This window comes from Melozone crissalis, unplaced genomic scaffold (assembly GCF_028551555.1).
Source record: "Melozone crissalis strain CALT ecotype California unplaced genomic scaffold, PUWL_Pcris_2 ptg000132l_1, whole genome shotgun sequence".
Lineage (NCBI taxonomy): Eukaryota > Metazoa > Chordata > Aves > Passeriformes > Passerellidae > Melozone > Melozone crissalis.
The window spans coordinates 1,741,230-1,755,389 of NW_026535905.1; the positions used below are offsets into that span (position 1 = coordinate 1,741,230).

The 14,160-nt window shown below is 46.7% G+C and overlaps 1 protein-coding gene across 1 annotated transcript in view; it reads right to left on the reverse strand.

Annotated features, from left to right (window-relative positions):
• Positions 1 to 6,337: 6,337 nt before the first annotated feature.
• The window catches only part of POLR1A (RNA polymerase I subunit A), a 36,164-nt gene continuing 28,341 nt past the window's right edge, over positions 6,338 to 14,160 (reverse strand). The window contains exons 31-34 of the mRNA XM_054293276.1: positions 13,365 to 13,565; positions 12,458 to 12,575; positions 9,875 to 10,039; positions 6,338 to 7,274 (exon numbers count right to left, since the gene is read on the reverse strand). Of these exons, the coding sequence (XP_054149251.1) occupies positions 7,174 to 7,274; positions 9,875 to 10,039; positions 12,458 to 12,575; positions 13,365 to 13,565 (585 nt within the window). The 3' untranslated portion in view covers positions 6,338 to 7,173. The remainder of the gene's footprint in view (positions 7,275 to 9,874; positions 10,040 to 12,457; positions 12,576 to 13,364; positions 13,566 to 14,160) is intronic.

The following is a 14,160-nucleotide window of genomic DNA, read 5'->3' on the forward strand; positions in this document are numbered from 1 at the left end:
GGAAATGCAGTCAGGCTGGACATGGTGACATTTGGCCTGGCTGGACACTGAGCTGCAGGAGCTGTTTGTGCAGCCAAAGCCACACCTGTAACACCTCTGCAAGTGGAAGGAAATGCTGAGAGAGAGGCTCCAACAGCGCTGCCTGGGCAGCACCTGGGGCCAACAGAGGGATCTGAAGGACTTGGTGGCCAAGAGTTGGGTGAGGGAGAGCCCTGTGGTGAAGGTAAAGGGGTGGCTCCTCTCTGTGCTCCCACCACGTGCTCTGTGTCACCCAGCTGCTGCTGCCTGTTCAGCAGGAGCACATCCATGGGCATGATCTGTCTCTGATGGAGGAGGATGAGTTTGTCATGATCTGTACCACAGATAACTGAGCACATCTGCAGCATAGCGGCTGGAGGTGTGGAAGCATCAGCACCTTAATGGAGCTGTTTCAGCAGCTCTTTCCTCCCCAGAGCTCGGCACCAGCCCCAAACCATGAGGCAAAGCCAAAAGCCCCTGCCTGAGCTTCAGTGTGGAAACCCAGGACACCACAGGGAATGTTTGTCTGTCTGCTCTGGGGTGCCCTGACCCCAGGAGAGCACTGACTCTGACCCTCATCCATGGAGAAAGTTTCCCAGACTTCAAGATAGACTGGAATCCACAAAAGTGTGAAATAGGTTATAGAGAGCAGTGTAGGTGTGTCACTGGGTCAGGGTGTCATCCTGGGTTTCTTCTTCATGCTGCTTCTTCCTTCTTCCTCATGGGTTTGGGTGGCATTTTGTAATTGGGCAGGAAAATCTGCACTGGGGGCTCTGTGGGATCAGTTATTGGGTTAAAAGGGAAAATAATCCAGGTGTCAGTTCTTCATTGGATGGTTTAGTCTTAAAAGCCCTTGTACCAAGAGATTGTTGGCCATTTTGTGCCTTCTAATGAAAAGCTGCAGAACTCACAGCAGTGAGACTGTTTTACTGATCAGAAATAATAAACACCTGAGTCTGAACATGAAATACTGTCTCAAGTGCCTTCAATCCAGACCCAGAGAAATGGATATTCAGTTACTATAAAATGACACAAATTTGTCCCCAGTGCTGGTATTTATGCAAGAGGGGATGAAATGGGCCCTTCCTGCTACTGCTCCCCTTGGTGCCAGTCTGGGTCCAACCTCAAACTCCTGCCTGAGCTTTGCAAAAGCAGCAATTCAGATTCTGCTGTCTTTCCACTCCTGTAAAACCCACTTCTGTAGCTTAACCCAAAATTAAAGATCCATTAAATCACAGTTGATTTCTGTGGCAGGCTGAGGGCACTGCTCTGGTTTGTAGCTTTATTTACACTCAGGAGGCTGCTGGGGCTAAAATGCATCTCAAATTCTGCATCTTCCAGAAGTATTTGTTCCAGGCAGAACAAATTCAGTATAACAGAAAGCAGAACAACTCTGTATTGAAATGTTGCACAGAGCATTGATTTTTATTTTTTTTTAAAGCACAGCCCTGGGATTTTTCTGCAGAGCTGTTGTGCTGCCAGCATACAATTTGCTCTACTTGCCCTTTTGGTTTTAATGTGCCATTAATAATGCATCTCTGTATTTACTGCAGTTTGCATTACTGTTCCACTGTTACGTCTTGATCACTCGTTATTCTGTCTGCAGCGCCAGGCAGGGCTCCAAAACCCAAACAACAGCAGCAGTTTTACTGCAGAGCAAGCCATGAGCCCCAGCAGAGCCAGAGCAGCTCCTCTGAGGGGGATCATTTGTCTTCCCAAAGCTGGCAGGGCACACTGCCCTAGGGAAACAGGAACAGCTCCACATCCTCTCCACCTCTGCGATCACACCTACAACTTTTCCAGGCCAGTTTGGACAGTCAGCTCTGTGGAGGGATCTAAGCCAGGAAAGTGTAAAACATCATTAATGAGCAGCTTGCCTAATCCTGGCTGCGTGGCACGCAGTGTAAGAGGAGCAGGAGCAGACTGTGGGATGGCTCTGACAGCTCAGCTCAGCAGTGCAGGCCTCATGGAGGATGCTCTAAGGATGCCTCCCTGATTGATTCTGCATTCTGGAAAATGCTGCTCAGCTGCTCTTTGCAGCCAGCAGGGCTCTGCAGCTACTGGGATTTCCCACCCTTCATTGCCCACCCCTCTGAGCACCCCATTGCACCCCTGTGGGTCTCCAGCTCAGCATCCAGGATTGGATATCACAGCACTGGTGTTCAATCCCCACTGGGAGCATCTTCAGGCCTCCTCAATCCTGCATTGCTCTGTAAATCAGAATTAATATAGAAAGGCAATGCTGAAGGAGCTGGGGCTGCCTCACAGGGGAGTTACAGAGCTCACAGGGCTTCATTACTCTCTTTTCCCTGGGGACTTACCACCCCTGTCTTTCTCATCACAGGAAAATGCCCTGAACCCTGGAAAAGACCTGATTGCAGTACTGTTTTGAGGCAGGATTTCTCTCCGCCCTTCTGCATGAGGCTGCACAAACACAAGGAGAAAGGTTTCTCTGGTCTTCCAAGAAAGCCCTAGCTTCCCCTTTCTTCTTCTGGGGATGGAGCTGACCTCCTTCTGCCCTTGTCCCTGTGAACAGCGGGTTATTTCCAGCAGCAGCCAGGAGTTTTGGAGCAAGAAAATGGAAATTTTCCTGTGCTGGTGGTCAGTGCAATCAGGAGGGGGGTTTGAAGCCCCTGAGGGCTCTGCAGAGAGCCCAGAGCAGAGTTCCTGTGCCCTCAGTGACTGCCTGGGCTCACAGGCCTGACCAGGCACAGCTCACTGTCTATGCCCTGGGTGCAATGTCCAAGAACTCACCTTTGCTCTCTTTAAATTGTATTATCCACAAAACAAAGCAAAACTCAGGGGTTTTAGGTTGAAGCACCATCCCCGCTGTAACAACAGCAAAGCAGAGCAGGGACTGATGAGGCACAAAGCTGAGGGGCTGGCTGCCATGCAGGGAGCTGTGGGAAGCAGAGCTCATTCTCCCCCACCCCAAAGACCAAGACTGCCACTTCCAGCTCCAAAACCTTCAGAACACTTTCTGGATCTCAGCCCTTAAAGGCAGTCCTCACAGATTCTCCCATCCGACCTCATCCCACATTTTTGTCCTGCCTTCCTCTGCCTGCTGCAGCCCCGTCCTGGGGCACGGCCTGGTCACCAAGCCTGGCCCTGTGGGCAGTGTCCCTGAGCGCCACATGCCCTCCCACTTGGCAAACCCCTCAGCACACGAGGCTGCTTCCAGGTTTCAGCACTTGCTGGCAAGCACCAAGGGGTTTGTGCAGAAGGGCTCTGAGTGATTCAAGATCTGTGGGAGCTGTGTTGTGGCCACTGCCTGGTTACTGACCTGCAACATGGGAACCAGTGACCTGGGAAAACAAACTTTCCTGCTGCCTGTCTTCTAATATTTAGCTTTGCTTTTTGAGATGAAAGAAGAACGAATTCCTGTTTGTATTCATTCCCATTGCCCAATTTAGGAGTTTTTAATCATTTACTGAGAAAAACAAGCCTTCTATTATGATTGATTGGACTTGAACATAGCTTGCATTCCAACTCCTGAGCAAACAGAAGCTGATTCACTGTTACCAAGACACTGAAAACATTTGTTATCTCTGTCTTGAAGGTAACAAATCTGCATCAGCAAGTGGGTGTGAACCACAGAATCGTTTGGGTTGGGAAGAACCTTCAAGCTCATGTCATCCAACCCTTTGCCATGGGCAGGGACCCCTTCCACCATGCCAGGTTGCTCAGAGCCCCATCCAGCCTGGCCTTGAGCATTTCCAGAGATGGAGCAGCCACAGCTCCTCTGGACAGCCTGGTCCAGTGTGTCACCACCTTCACAGGGAATTTCTCCCTTACCTTTAATGTAAATCTCTTTTAGTTTTTGCCCATGTAAAACACCACTCTCCCTTATTTACACCCTGTTAAGTACTGGAAGGCTGCTGTGAGGGCTCCCCAAAGCTCCTCCTCTGCAGACTGACACAGTCCCAGCTCTCCCAGCCTGTGTTCACAGGCATATCTGTACAGCAGGAACGAACCCACAGCTGATGCCCTGCTTGCCAAAGCACATGGGACAGATGAGGATCACTGCTTCCTCCTTCTGGCTCAGTAACTCTGAATTCTCCTAATTGCAGCTTTCAAAAATCCTCTTCCCCAGCTTGCTTCATCCACTCAGCAGCCCATCCCTGGAGTGCACATTCAAGCCTATACCCTTTAGTTTGCAGGCAGATTGATCACTATTACTAAAGGACATAAAGAAGGGGAGACAGTTTGGAAGTTGCTTTTCCTTCCCTCATTCCTCCAGTGTTCCCACAGCATTGGGATGTCCTGGCACCCTGAAGTGCAGCAGACAGCCAAGAGAAGGGATGGCTCCCTTCTCCCAGCCTTTCCATCATGATCTCCTCCTCTCTGCAAAATCTCATCTACTGCTCACTCTTTGGGGTTCTTTATGCCAAAAGCGACTCTCATTTGTCTGCTGCAAATAATCACAAAGCAGCAAGAGCCCCAGCCATTACTGCAGCCTTTTTCCACACTGTTTGGGGGTAGCGGGTTCACACTTCCTCGAAAAGCACTGTGCAGTGAGAGCAGTGAGTGCCAGGAGGAAAACAGACTTTTTAAACAAAAGATCCAGATGCAACACAGGTTCATGGGATGTGAAAAGAAGGTAAAGTTTCCTAACCACACGAAGCAGGACTTTTTTCTAGCTGTTTTCTGCACACAGATGAATTCTAAGCAAACCCAAATTCCTTTCTCATTAAGGGGAGTTGAGATGATCCCCAAGCCAATCTGCTCACACCAGGGATTGAGAGCAATTGCTACCTCAGCTGCTTCTCCTTCACAGTATAAAATAAACCCATTTACATGCCAAAATACCTACCTTTCTCCAGCCTTGGAGATATGGCCTCTAACCTGAGGTCATGTTTCTCCCCTATCACTTTTGTCCATGAACAGGGACAGCCACCCACTTCCTTTTTCTATCTATCTAAGATGTATTTGAGACTTTCCTACAGAGCCAATTCTTTCAGTACAATCAGAATTGGGTTTTGGACCCTGGTCTATGCCAATATTTCGGTACAATCAGAATTGGGGTTTGGACCCTGGTCTATGCCAATATTTCAATACAATCAGAATTGGGTTTTGGACCCTGGTCTGTGCCAATATTTTGTCAGGAGACTTTCCTACAATGCCAATCAGTACAATCAGAATCAGATTTTAGATCCTGGTCTATGCCAATATTTCAGTACCATCAGAATTGGAGTTTGGACCCTGGTCTGTGCCAATATTTCAATACAATCAGAATTGGGTTTTGGACCCTGGTCTGTGCCAATATTTTGTCAGGAGACTTTCCTACAATGCCAATCAGTACAATCAGAATTGGGTTTTGGACCCTGGTCTATACCAATATTTCAGTACAATCAGAATCAGGTTTTGGATCCTGGTCTGTGCCAATATTTTAAAGGCAACTCAACACTGAAAGGGAAAGTTGGATCATCCTGCCACAGCCTGAGCCCATTTTCCAAGTGGCTCTAGCTAAAGAACCATCAGTGTTACTGGGAGCAGCACTGAGTGACCACTTCATTTGAATGGAGTGGTTTAGTTATTTAGTGATTTAGTTATTTAGATCAAACTGTTCTGAGCACCAGGGGATGCCACATCTCCAGATAGGAAATGTGGCAGAGATTCTCTTCACTGCAGGACCCTGAACATGTTTTGTGGATCCCTCAACAAACAGCCTGTACCAGTACAGATGTAACCTGGAAGTAAAAGCCTTTTTGTACAATGTTTGTTCTTTCCCATCTCTTTGCTAAACTGTACCCAACTGAAATCTCTCCTGATTCTTTGCTGAATGATGTTTTTGACAACCACCAAGCAGGTGCTAAGACTGGAGAAAGACACAAGGAAATCTTTCACAGGGATTGCCAAGTGAAACCGGACACCTGCTGGGTTAATGCATTTGTTAAGCTTCAGTGCTGCTGCAGGGCATGTGACAGCTCCGAGGGGCTGAGGCGCAGCAGAGCCAGCCCAGGGACTGCACAGAGGCTCTTTCACAACCCCAAACCAGCACGGCCCACTGTCTGATCTGATCCCTGCAGTGCAGCCCCCTGGAAGTGGCTTTGCTCCGCTCTGGCACTGCCACTGGTGCACAGGTACCAGTGACAACAACCAGGCACTGAGATCTGCTAGAAAACGTGTCCAGATGGCAGTGAGCAAACTCCAGAGAGCTTCAGCTACTTGTGTGCAGTGCATCCTGATTCAAATGGAATATATAAATGAGTCTGATTTCTGAGGAGTGGCAAACAGCCCTGGGCCACGTGATTTTAACAGCAGAATCAAAAGTGAACTCCCCTTGGTAACACAGCCACATAATATGGCATTCAGAATATTTCTTTGCAATTTCTTTTATTAAATATCCTCTTTGATACAGAATATTTAGGCAAAAATAGTTTACAATCTCTGTTTTGGTGATTCTTACACGAGTCTTTCGCATGGTCACTCCTACAGCAGCTCATGTTGGCATTTAAGGAATAAATCTTTAGCAAAAATCAAATCTCTCACTGTGTGAGATCTATTCTACCCAAAGAAGTTAAAAGAGCATTGGAAAAACTGTGAAAACTCTGAATTCCACTCTTCAGCTAAAAGAAATTTAGGAACTGTGTCACAGACACATTCTTCTTAACAAATGAAGCAGCAGAATAGGAAAATGCATCCTCTGAAGTTGAAACAAGCTCATGTCAGTGCACCCCAGGGCAGCAAAAGGAGAGGAAATGCCTCGAGCACAGTGCTCCAATGCAGTGCTGAGGCTCAGCACAGCAGTGCCCAGCTCCACCTGCCAGTCTGCAATGTCATTTCCAGCGCTGGAAATCTGTCATGGTAACGACCAATGGCCACTGGCACTGCCCACCCTGATGGGATTCTGCCCCGCACAAGTCAGACAGCACAAACAGATTCTGCTTTCACTTCTGCTGCCAGAACAGCTGCACAGCCTGACACCCAGACTGACTCCTGCACTTTATTCTTTTCAACGTGAACAACCTCATTTTTTACATTGATGAACTGTAAATAAGTGTTTCTTTGGATCAAAATGCTCATTAAATAGATAAGGCTCATTGGGTATCCAGATAAATAAACCTGTTGGCACAGGGAAGGCATCTGGAGACACAGCACATGCAGTTCTCATGATGAGCATTTCAGGCAGATGCTGAAGCTCCCAGCAGAGCTCTATGTCAGGGGCTGCTTGAGGTCAAACAAGCCAGTCCCTCCTTTGACAACCTTCCCAACCACCAGGCAGGCCGAGGGGGAGCGCAGCTCATCGTGGGCACCTGCAACACAATCCAGACAAAATCCTCTCAGGAGCTTCCCAAGGCTTCTCCAAGGTCAGTGCTGGAAAGAAATCGTTTTGGTTCATGTGCAAGAAGCACCCCCAGGTTCAGAAAGGTTCTGCCACCTGCTGTTCACGCTGAGTTGGGATTTCTGGGAGTTCAGAGGCCACAACTCTTTCTAACCCTCCTACAACAACTATTATCTCATCCCCATCTTTGGTCCCAGCAAATAATTGGGCCACACATTACTAAAAACATTACACATTTACTAAAACCTCCTGATTCCACACGGAAAGACAAAACAGTCTGAATTCTAAGAGAACACAGATTTGACCTTCCAGTGAACACATCCTGGTGGCTAAATAGGTCACTAAAAAATACATGTGAGGCAAAACCAGAAAGAATCCCTTGTCACTGCTGCCTTTTTCCTTTGTTAGCACGAATCCCTTTGATGTGTATTTTAAATCCCTCTGGCTAGATATGAAGAGAACTTTTCACTGGAGAGACATTCCATGGATTCCTCTGATTTTGTGGTTACTCACTGTAGCGAAACAGTGTCACAGAAATTTGGAAGCACTCCAGATGACATGTCTGGCTGGGATTGTTTTACTTCCACTGTTTTTGTAAGCATTCAGGCTATTTTTTATTCATCCTAACTACAGCAAGCTGCAAGTTTATCATTAGCACAGCAGGAAATTGGAAATAAAATTGTTAAACTTCTGCTAAGCTTGGTTATCTTTCTTCCACTGAGCAAAATGTACTGAGCTTTGCATCATGCAGAGGGTGGGGGCAGGAGCACGCACAGCACTGTGTATGGCATGTGCTCACTGCTCTGATCTCAGCCACAGCTGGATAATTAAACAGCTGAAGGAAAAAAAAAAGCCCCTTTTTTAGGTGGTTAAACAGGACAGTGGTGCTGCCCTGTTGGCTCATGTGATGTGAACAAAGAGACATTCTGTGAGCAAACAGCCCAGGGCATCTCTGCTGATGCAGTTTGCTCCCTGCACAAGGAGCTGCTGAGCAGCGTGTGCTCCAACAGCCCTGCTCACCTCAGCTGTGCAGTCCTCACAACCTCCTCCTCCTCTCCTCAGCTGTGCAGTCCTCACAAACCTCCTCCTCTCCTCAGCTGTGCAGTCCTCACAAACCTCCTCCTCTTCCTCCTACTGCTCAGGGCCCCTTTCCTTCCTCCTGCTTCCCACTGCTCAGGGCTCCAGGGCTCCTTTCCTTCCCACTGCTCAGGGCTCCAGCCCCAGGCACCCTCTCAGTGCCTCCTGAACTGTACAATCAAGTTATCAGTTACATTACAGCAAATTAGATCCAGGCTGCTGCAATCCCCATCATGACTGATTTCCAGCGTGGGGAAATCATTAACTTCCTCTGCTTGTAATCAGTGCAGCTCCTGCCAAGCCACCCTGCCCTTCTGTCAGCATGCACTGAATGTATTTATACATAATATTATCCATACATTACATTCCACTTGGCAAAAAACTCATCTGATTTAATTTCCAAGTCACTATGTGATACAACAAAAATCCAGAGGGTGACACTGAGTGAGAAACATCCTCTTCTCTTTAATCTCACCCTGGATTTACACTTTTCCTTCACAATTTTCAGATTAATTAAGTCACTCATAACCAATGCTATTAATCAAAACCCAATCTTTCTTCCCAGAAAAGCCATAAAACAGCATGAGCAGAAAGGAATTCAGTGACAGAAGTATTTCTGATGTCAGTGCAAGGCAGTTGAGGACAGGAGCTGAAGGGATCATGTTGAGAGCTGTCCCCATTTCTGTTAGGACACAGCACAGCAGCATCTGACTGGCAAGTGACAGAAACCAAGTTTATTTGCAAAAGGGAGATGTAATTGTATCCAAAGGCTGAGATCACAAAAGCTGTCAAATGACAGATTTAAAGCATGAGGTTTTTTGATAGAAGGCCTTAAATGTAGATGGCTAATGCTGCTCCAAACATCCTAAATGATCCAGACAGCCCTGTGATCTCTACACCTTGCAGAGAGGCAACTGAGGGCAGAATTGAGATTCTTTCATTGAGATTCTTAGGAATCTCAAATGGCACCAGAAACCTACTATTAGACAAATGAGCCTGACTCTTTGTCTGTGTTTGAGGGGAAAAAGCAAAGATAAACTGCTAAATCAGAGTAACAGCCAGTTCTTTTCTCAAAATAAAATGCTGAATAACAAGGCTGGAAAAGACATGGAAGTTATAACAAGGGCAGAAAAACAAAGCAGAGAAGACAATTTTAATACTAGAGACAGAAAAAGACAGATTTAGTAGCCTGTTATAAAGCTTAGCTATAACAAATCTTAACAACCTTAAGGTTTGTTGTAAAAATGCCCAGCTAATTCTTAAAGAAAGGAGTCACAGACCCCACAGATTCCATGTGGGAGCTGGTTTTATTTAAGCTGAGAGAATTTTACTAAAAACATCTGGAACATTTTCCCAGGCAAAGGCTTATTTTAAATATCTGCCTTTGGCATATTTTCTAATACAATTATGCATCACTCAAAATATTGGAAAGTTATGTCAGAAACCAAGCATATGTGAAATGCTGCAGCAAGAGATTCAAACTAAAGCATTTACCCATCATTGTTGCATCCTTCAAGAATTTGTAGCTGGTTTCAAATGTCATCTGCTGCAGAGGGGAGGAGTTGGACTGAATTCCAATGCGATTCAGTGGTTTGTAAATTCCTTCAAAACACATGTAGTCTGCCACAAGTGAAAGGTGCCGAGGGTCTACCACAATTCCTTAAAACACAACAAAGACCAATCAGCAGAGCATTCAAGGGCTGAATCTGTGGGGCTTTTTAAACAAATCAGGTCTAGAATAAAGCCTTTGAATCCAGGCAGCTTGGAGAACATCTCTATTAACATTCTTCAGTGTGTCCCTGCTTTAACTGCTCCCCTCAAACATCCAGGAGAGGCAGACTCACTCTAATACAAACCAGGATCTCTCCAAACTCAATGAAAAGAATGGGAAATGCAATGTCAGGAGTGCTGTAAGGCAGCAGAGTTTCCCTACATGAAATCAGCAAATGTCTGCACCATCCTTGTTTGCACAGAAGGAGATCACACATCCATCCATCCATCAGGGGGGGACAGAGCTCGCACATCCATCCATCCATCCATCCATCCATCCATCCATCCATCCATCCATCACTGAGGGACAGAGCTCACACATCCATCAGGAGGGACAGAGTTCACACATCCATCCATCCATCCATCCATCCCTCCATCCCTCAGGAGGGACAGAGCTCACACATCCATCAGGGACAGAGCTCACACATCCATCACTGAGGGACAGAGCTCACACATCCATCAGGAGGGACAGAGCTCACACATCTATCAGGGACAGAGCTCACACATCCATCCATCCATCCATCCATCCATCCATCCATCCCTCCATCCCTCAGGAGGGACAGAGCTCACACATCCATCAGGGACAGAGCTCACACATCCATCAGGAGGGACAGAGCTCACACATCCACCTGGAGGGACAGAGCTCACACACCCATCAGGAGGGACAGAGCTCACACATCCATCAGGGACAGAGCTCACACATCCATCAGGAGGGACAGAGCTCACACATCCAACAGGGACAGAGCTCACACATCCATCAGGAGGGACAGAGCTCACACATCCAACAGGAGGGACAGAGCTCACACATCCATCAGGGACAGAGCTCACACATCCATCAGGGACAGAGCTCACACATCCAACAGGAGGGACAGAGCTCACACACCCATCAGGGACAGAGCTCACACATCCATCAGGAGGGACAGAGCTCACACATCCATCAGGGACAGAGCTCACACATCCAACAGGAGGGACAGAGCTCACACACCCATCAGGGACAGAGCTCACACATCCATCAGGAGGGACAGAGCTCACACATCCATCAGGAGGGACAGAGCTCACACATCCAACAGGGACAGAGCTCACACATCCAACAGGAGGGACAGAGCTCACACACCCATCAGGGACAGAGCTCACACATCCATCAGGAGGGACAGAGCTCACACATCCATCAGGGACAGAGCTCACACATCCATCAGGAGGGACAGAGCTCACACATCCAACAGGAGGGACAGAGCTCACACATCCATCAGGGACAGAGCTCACACATCCATCAGGGAGGGACAGAGCTCACACATCCATCAGGGACAGAGCTCACACATCCATCAGGAGGGACAGAGCTCACACATCCAACAGGAGGGACAGAGCTCACACATCCATCAGGGACAGAGCTCACACATCCATCAGGGACAGAGCTCACACATCCATCAGGAGGGACAGAGCTCACACATCCATCAGGGACAGAGCTCACACATCCATCAGGAGGGACAGAGCTCCTGCCTCTCACCTGGTGCCCTGGATTAGCTGGACCCCAGAGTCACAAAGACTCTGATGTCCTCTGTGCATGACATCAGGCATTCACAGAAATCCCTGTTCAGGCTAAAAAAATGCATTTATTCCTAACTAACACGTGTGGACTCAGTGTAATGGGGGTCATTAACAGCTCTGTCAACATTTACTGAGCAGTTCTTGAACAACTTGAAGGTCAGGCCATTCTGGGCTGCCAGCTGGCAAATCTGTTTGCTATAACTGCTTGCTAAAATTCCCACTGTATTAATCTCCCCTATTTTCAATGGTTTATTTCACAGTGAGTGCCTGTGAAACCATGCAGGCTCCCCAGGCTGGGCTCTCTGAATCATCTGAGAGAAGAACATTCAGACAATGCAGTGCAGCTGTTTTAGCAAAGATATAAAGACTCAGGAGCCTGGGCTCCCATCATTGAGAAGGCAAAGTGAGGCAAGGTTGAGCCTCTTCTCAGGGCCACTGCACAAGTCTAACAGTTGGCTTCCTCAGACATTTATAATTAATTGGTCTGAAACTTGCAGCTTGCAAAAAATGTACCAGAATGGAAAAACTCTGTGAAAGGGGAATAAATTCAACCTCACCTATTTCCTACTGGTTAAAAGAAAATTAATAATTAACCAGCAAGGTCTTCACAGAAGACTCTAAAATAATTAAAACTATGAAAACCTGCAACCTAAAAATAAGCACATAAATGAAAAGATCATGCAAAACCATAGCTGAAAGCATGTGGCTGCATTTTCCTATCTTAATGTTATTAAAGACTATAAAAATACAAAGAAATCCTACCATATACAGCAAATACATCTTTTATTTCCTTTATAATCACCCTCAGGGCTGATTCAATTCCATAATTCTTAGCCATGGAATGGATATCATTGCAGTAAAGTCTGTTCAGGTCCAAAATCTGAAAGCAGAAAAAACAGAGACACAAGTTAGGACAACAGTTGCTCTGTATTTCTAACTAACTTAAACTAAGACAGATTTTTTCCTACGTTTTTCATGAGCTTAAGCAGCACCAACAGTTACAGAATAACTAGGCAGCAGCCTAGCTGTCAAACACAGAGAAAAATGATTCTGAGCATTTGTGTTAAGCAGCATTAAATAGATGAATAGGAGCACTGGAGTCAAAATTCACCACAGGAGAAAATTAACTGAAATCACAAAAAGCAAGCTAACAAATCACACCAGAAAACAAGTTAAACAAGTTAAAGTCTTCCAAAAGAAGACTTAACAGAAAACAAGTGTTTTGTGAAACAGAAAAAGTCTTCCAAACAACACAATGCAATGCCCAGTGTGGCTCAGACAGCCAGAACTATTAGCAAAAGAGAAGATGCAGATTAAAACAATCCTGTATTTGGAGAGCTATGGCCTAGATGGGATAACAGAACTATTCATCTCCAAGCACTGCAATTCATTGAGATGAAGAACTCCCTCAAGTAACATTTAGAGAGAGACCAGAGAGAAGAATGGTGTGAAATCATCTGTCATTAGGCCCTGGCTGCTGCACAAACACTGATTTGCAAGCTGCCCTTGAGAAAAGGCTCCACTGAATACATCTGGGGATAAAAAGGAGGAGGAAGACAGTTCAGGAGCTGAAAGGCTCCACATCACCCCTGAGAAACTGAAATGACATCCACCATCTCCCCCAGACACAAAACAGCACTGCAGCTGGGATTAGAAACAGATTACACACATCAGAGTATTTGAAGAGCTCTGCCAGGTTGATCCCTTCTGTCTGGAGAACAGCTTCCCTCTGTCCCTCCTTGCTGGTGCTCTCGTTGAGCAGGCAGCGGGCGATGCCCTTCACCTCGTGGATCACCGTGCTGCGCGCCAGCGCCGCCAGCAGCGAGGACACGTCAAAGTACACCTTGGTCAGGGGCAGGGCCAGGGAAACCTGGTGGGAAACAGCACAGGTAAGGGGGCTTGAACAGCAGGCTCAACAACCAGCACTCTTCAGGCAAAATGCTGACACGTGTGTCGCAGACATTTTTTCACAGAAATCCTTTCTTTCAGATTTCTGCATTTTCTGGGAAGCTAAGGGCCCCCAGAAAGAGAATGTAAACAATTGTTATCAGCTGCTGTGGAGTGCAATAGGATGCACCTGTGATTGGTTCATGTTCCATGTTTATAATTAAAGGCCAATCACAGGAGCAAGCTGGGGACAGAGTCCCTGGACACAACTTTGTTATAGATTCTTTCTTTCTATTCTTAGCTTAGCAGCCTCTGCAACTTCTCTCTTTATTCTATTTAGTATAGTTATAATGTATTATATATCATATATCAATAAATCCAGCCTTCTGATCAAGAAACAAGATTCTCGTCCTTCTCTCACCATGGAGACCTTCATCAGGTCCCTGTAATACACGTGGAATTACCCTTGCTGTGTGTGAAGGAACATAAATGTCTGACTGGCATTAGAGGGGAGTGATGGCAATGTGAACTCCCCATCCCAGGGCTGTTCATCCACATTGCTTTTGAGGTCTCAACTT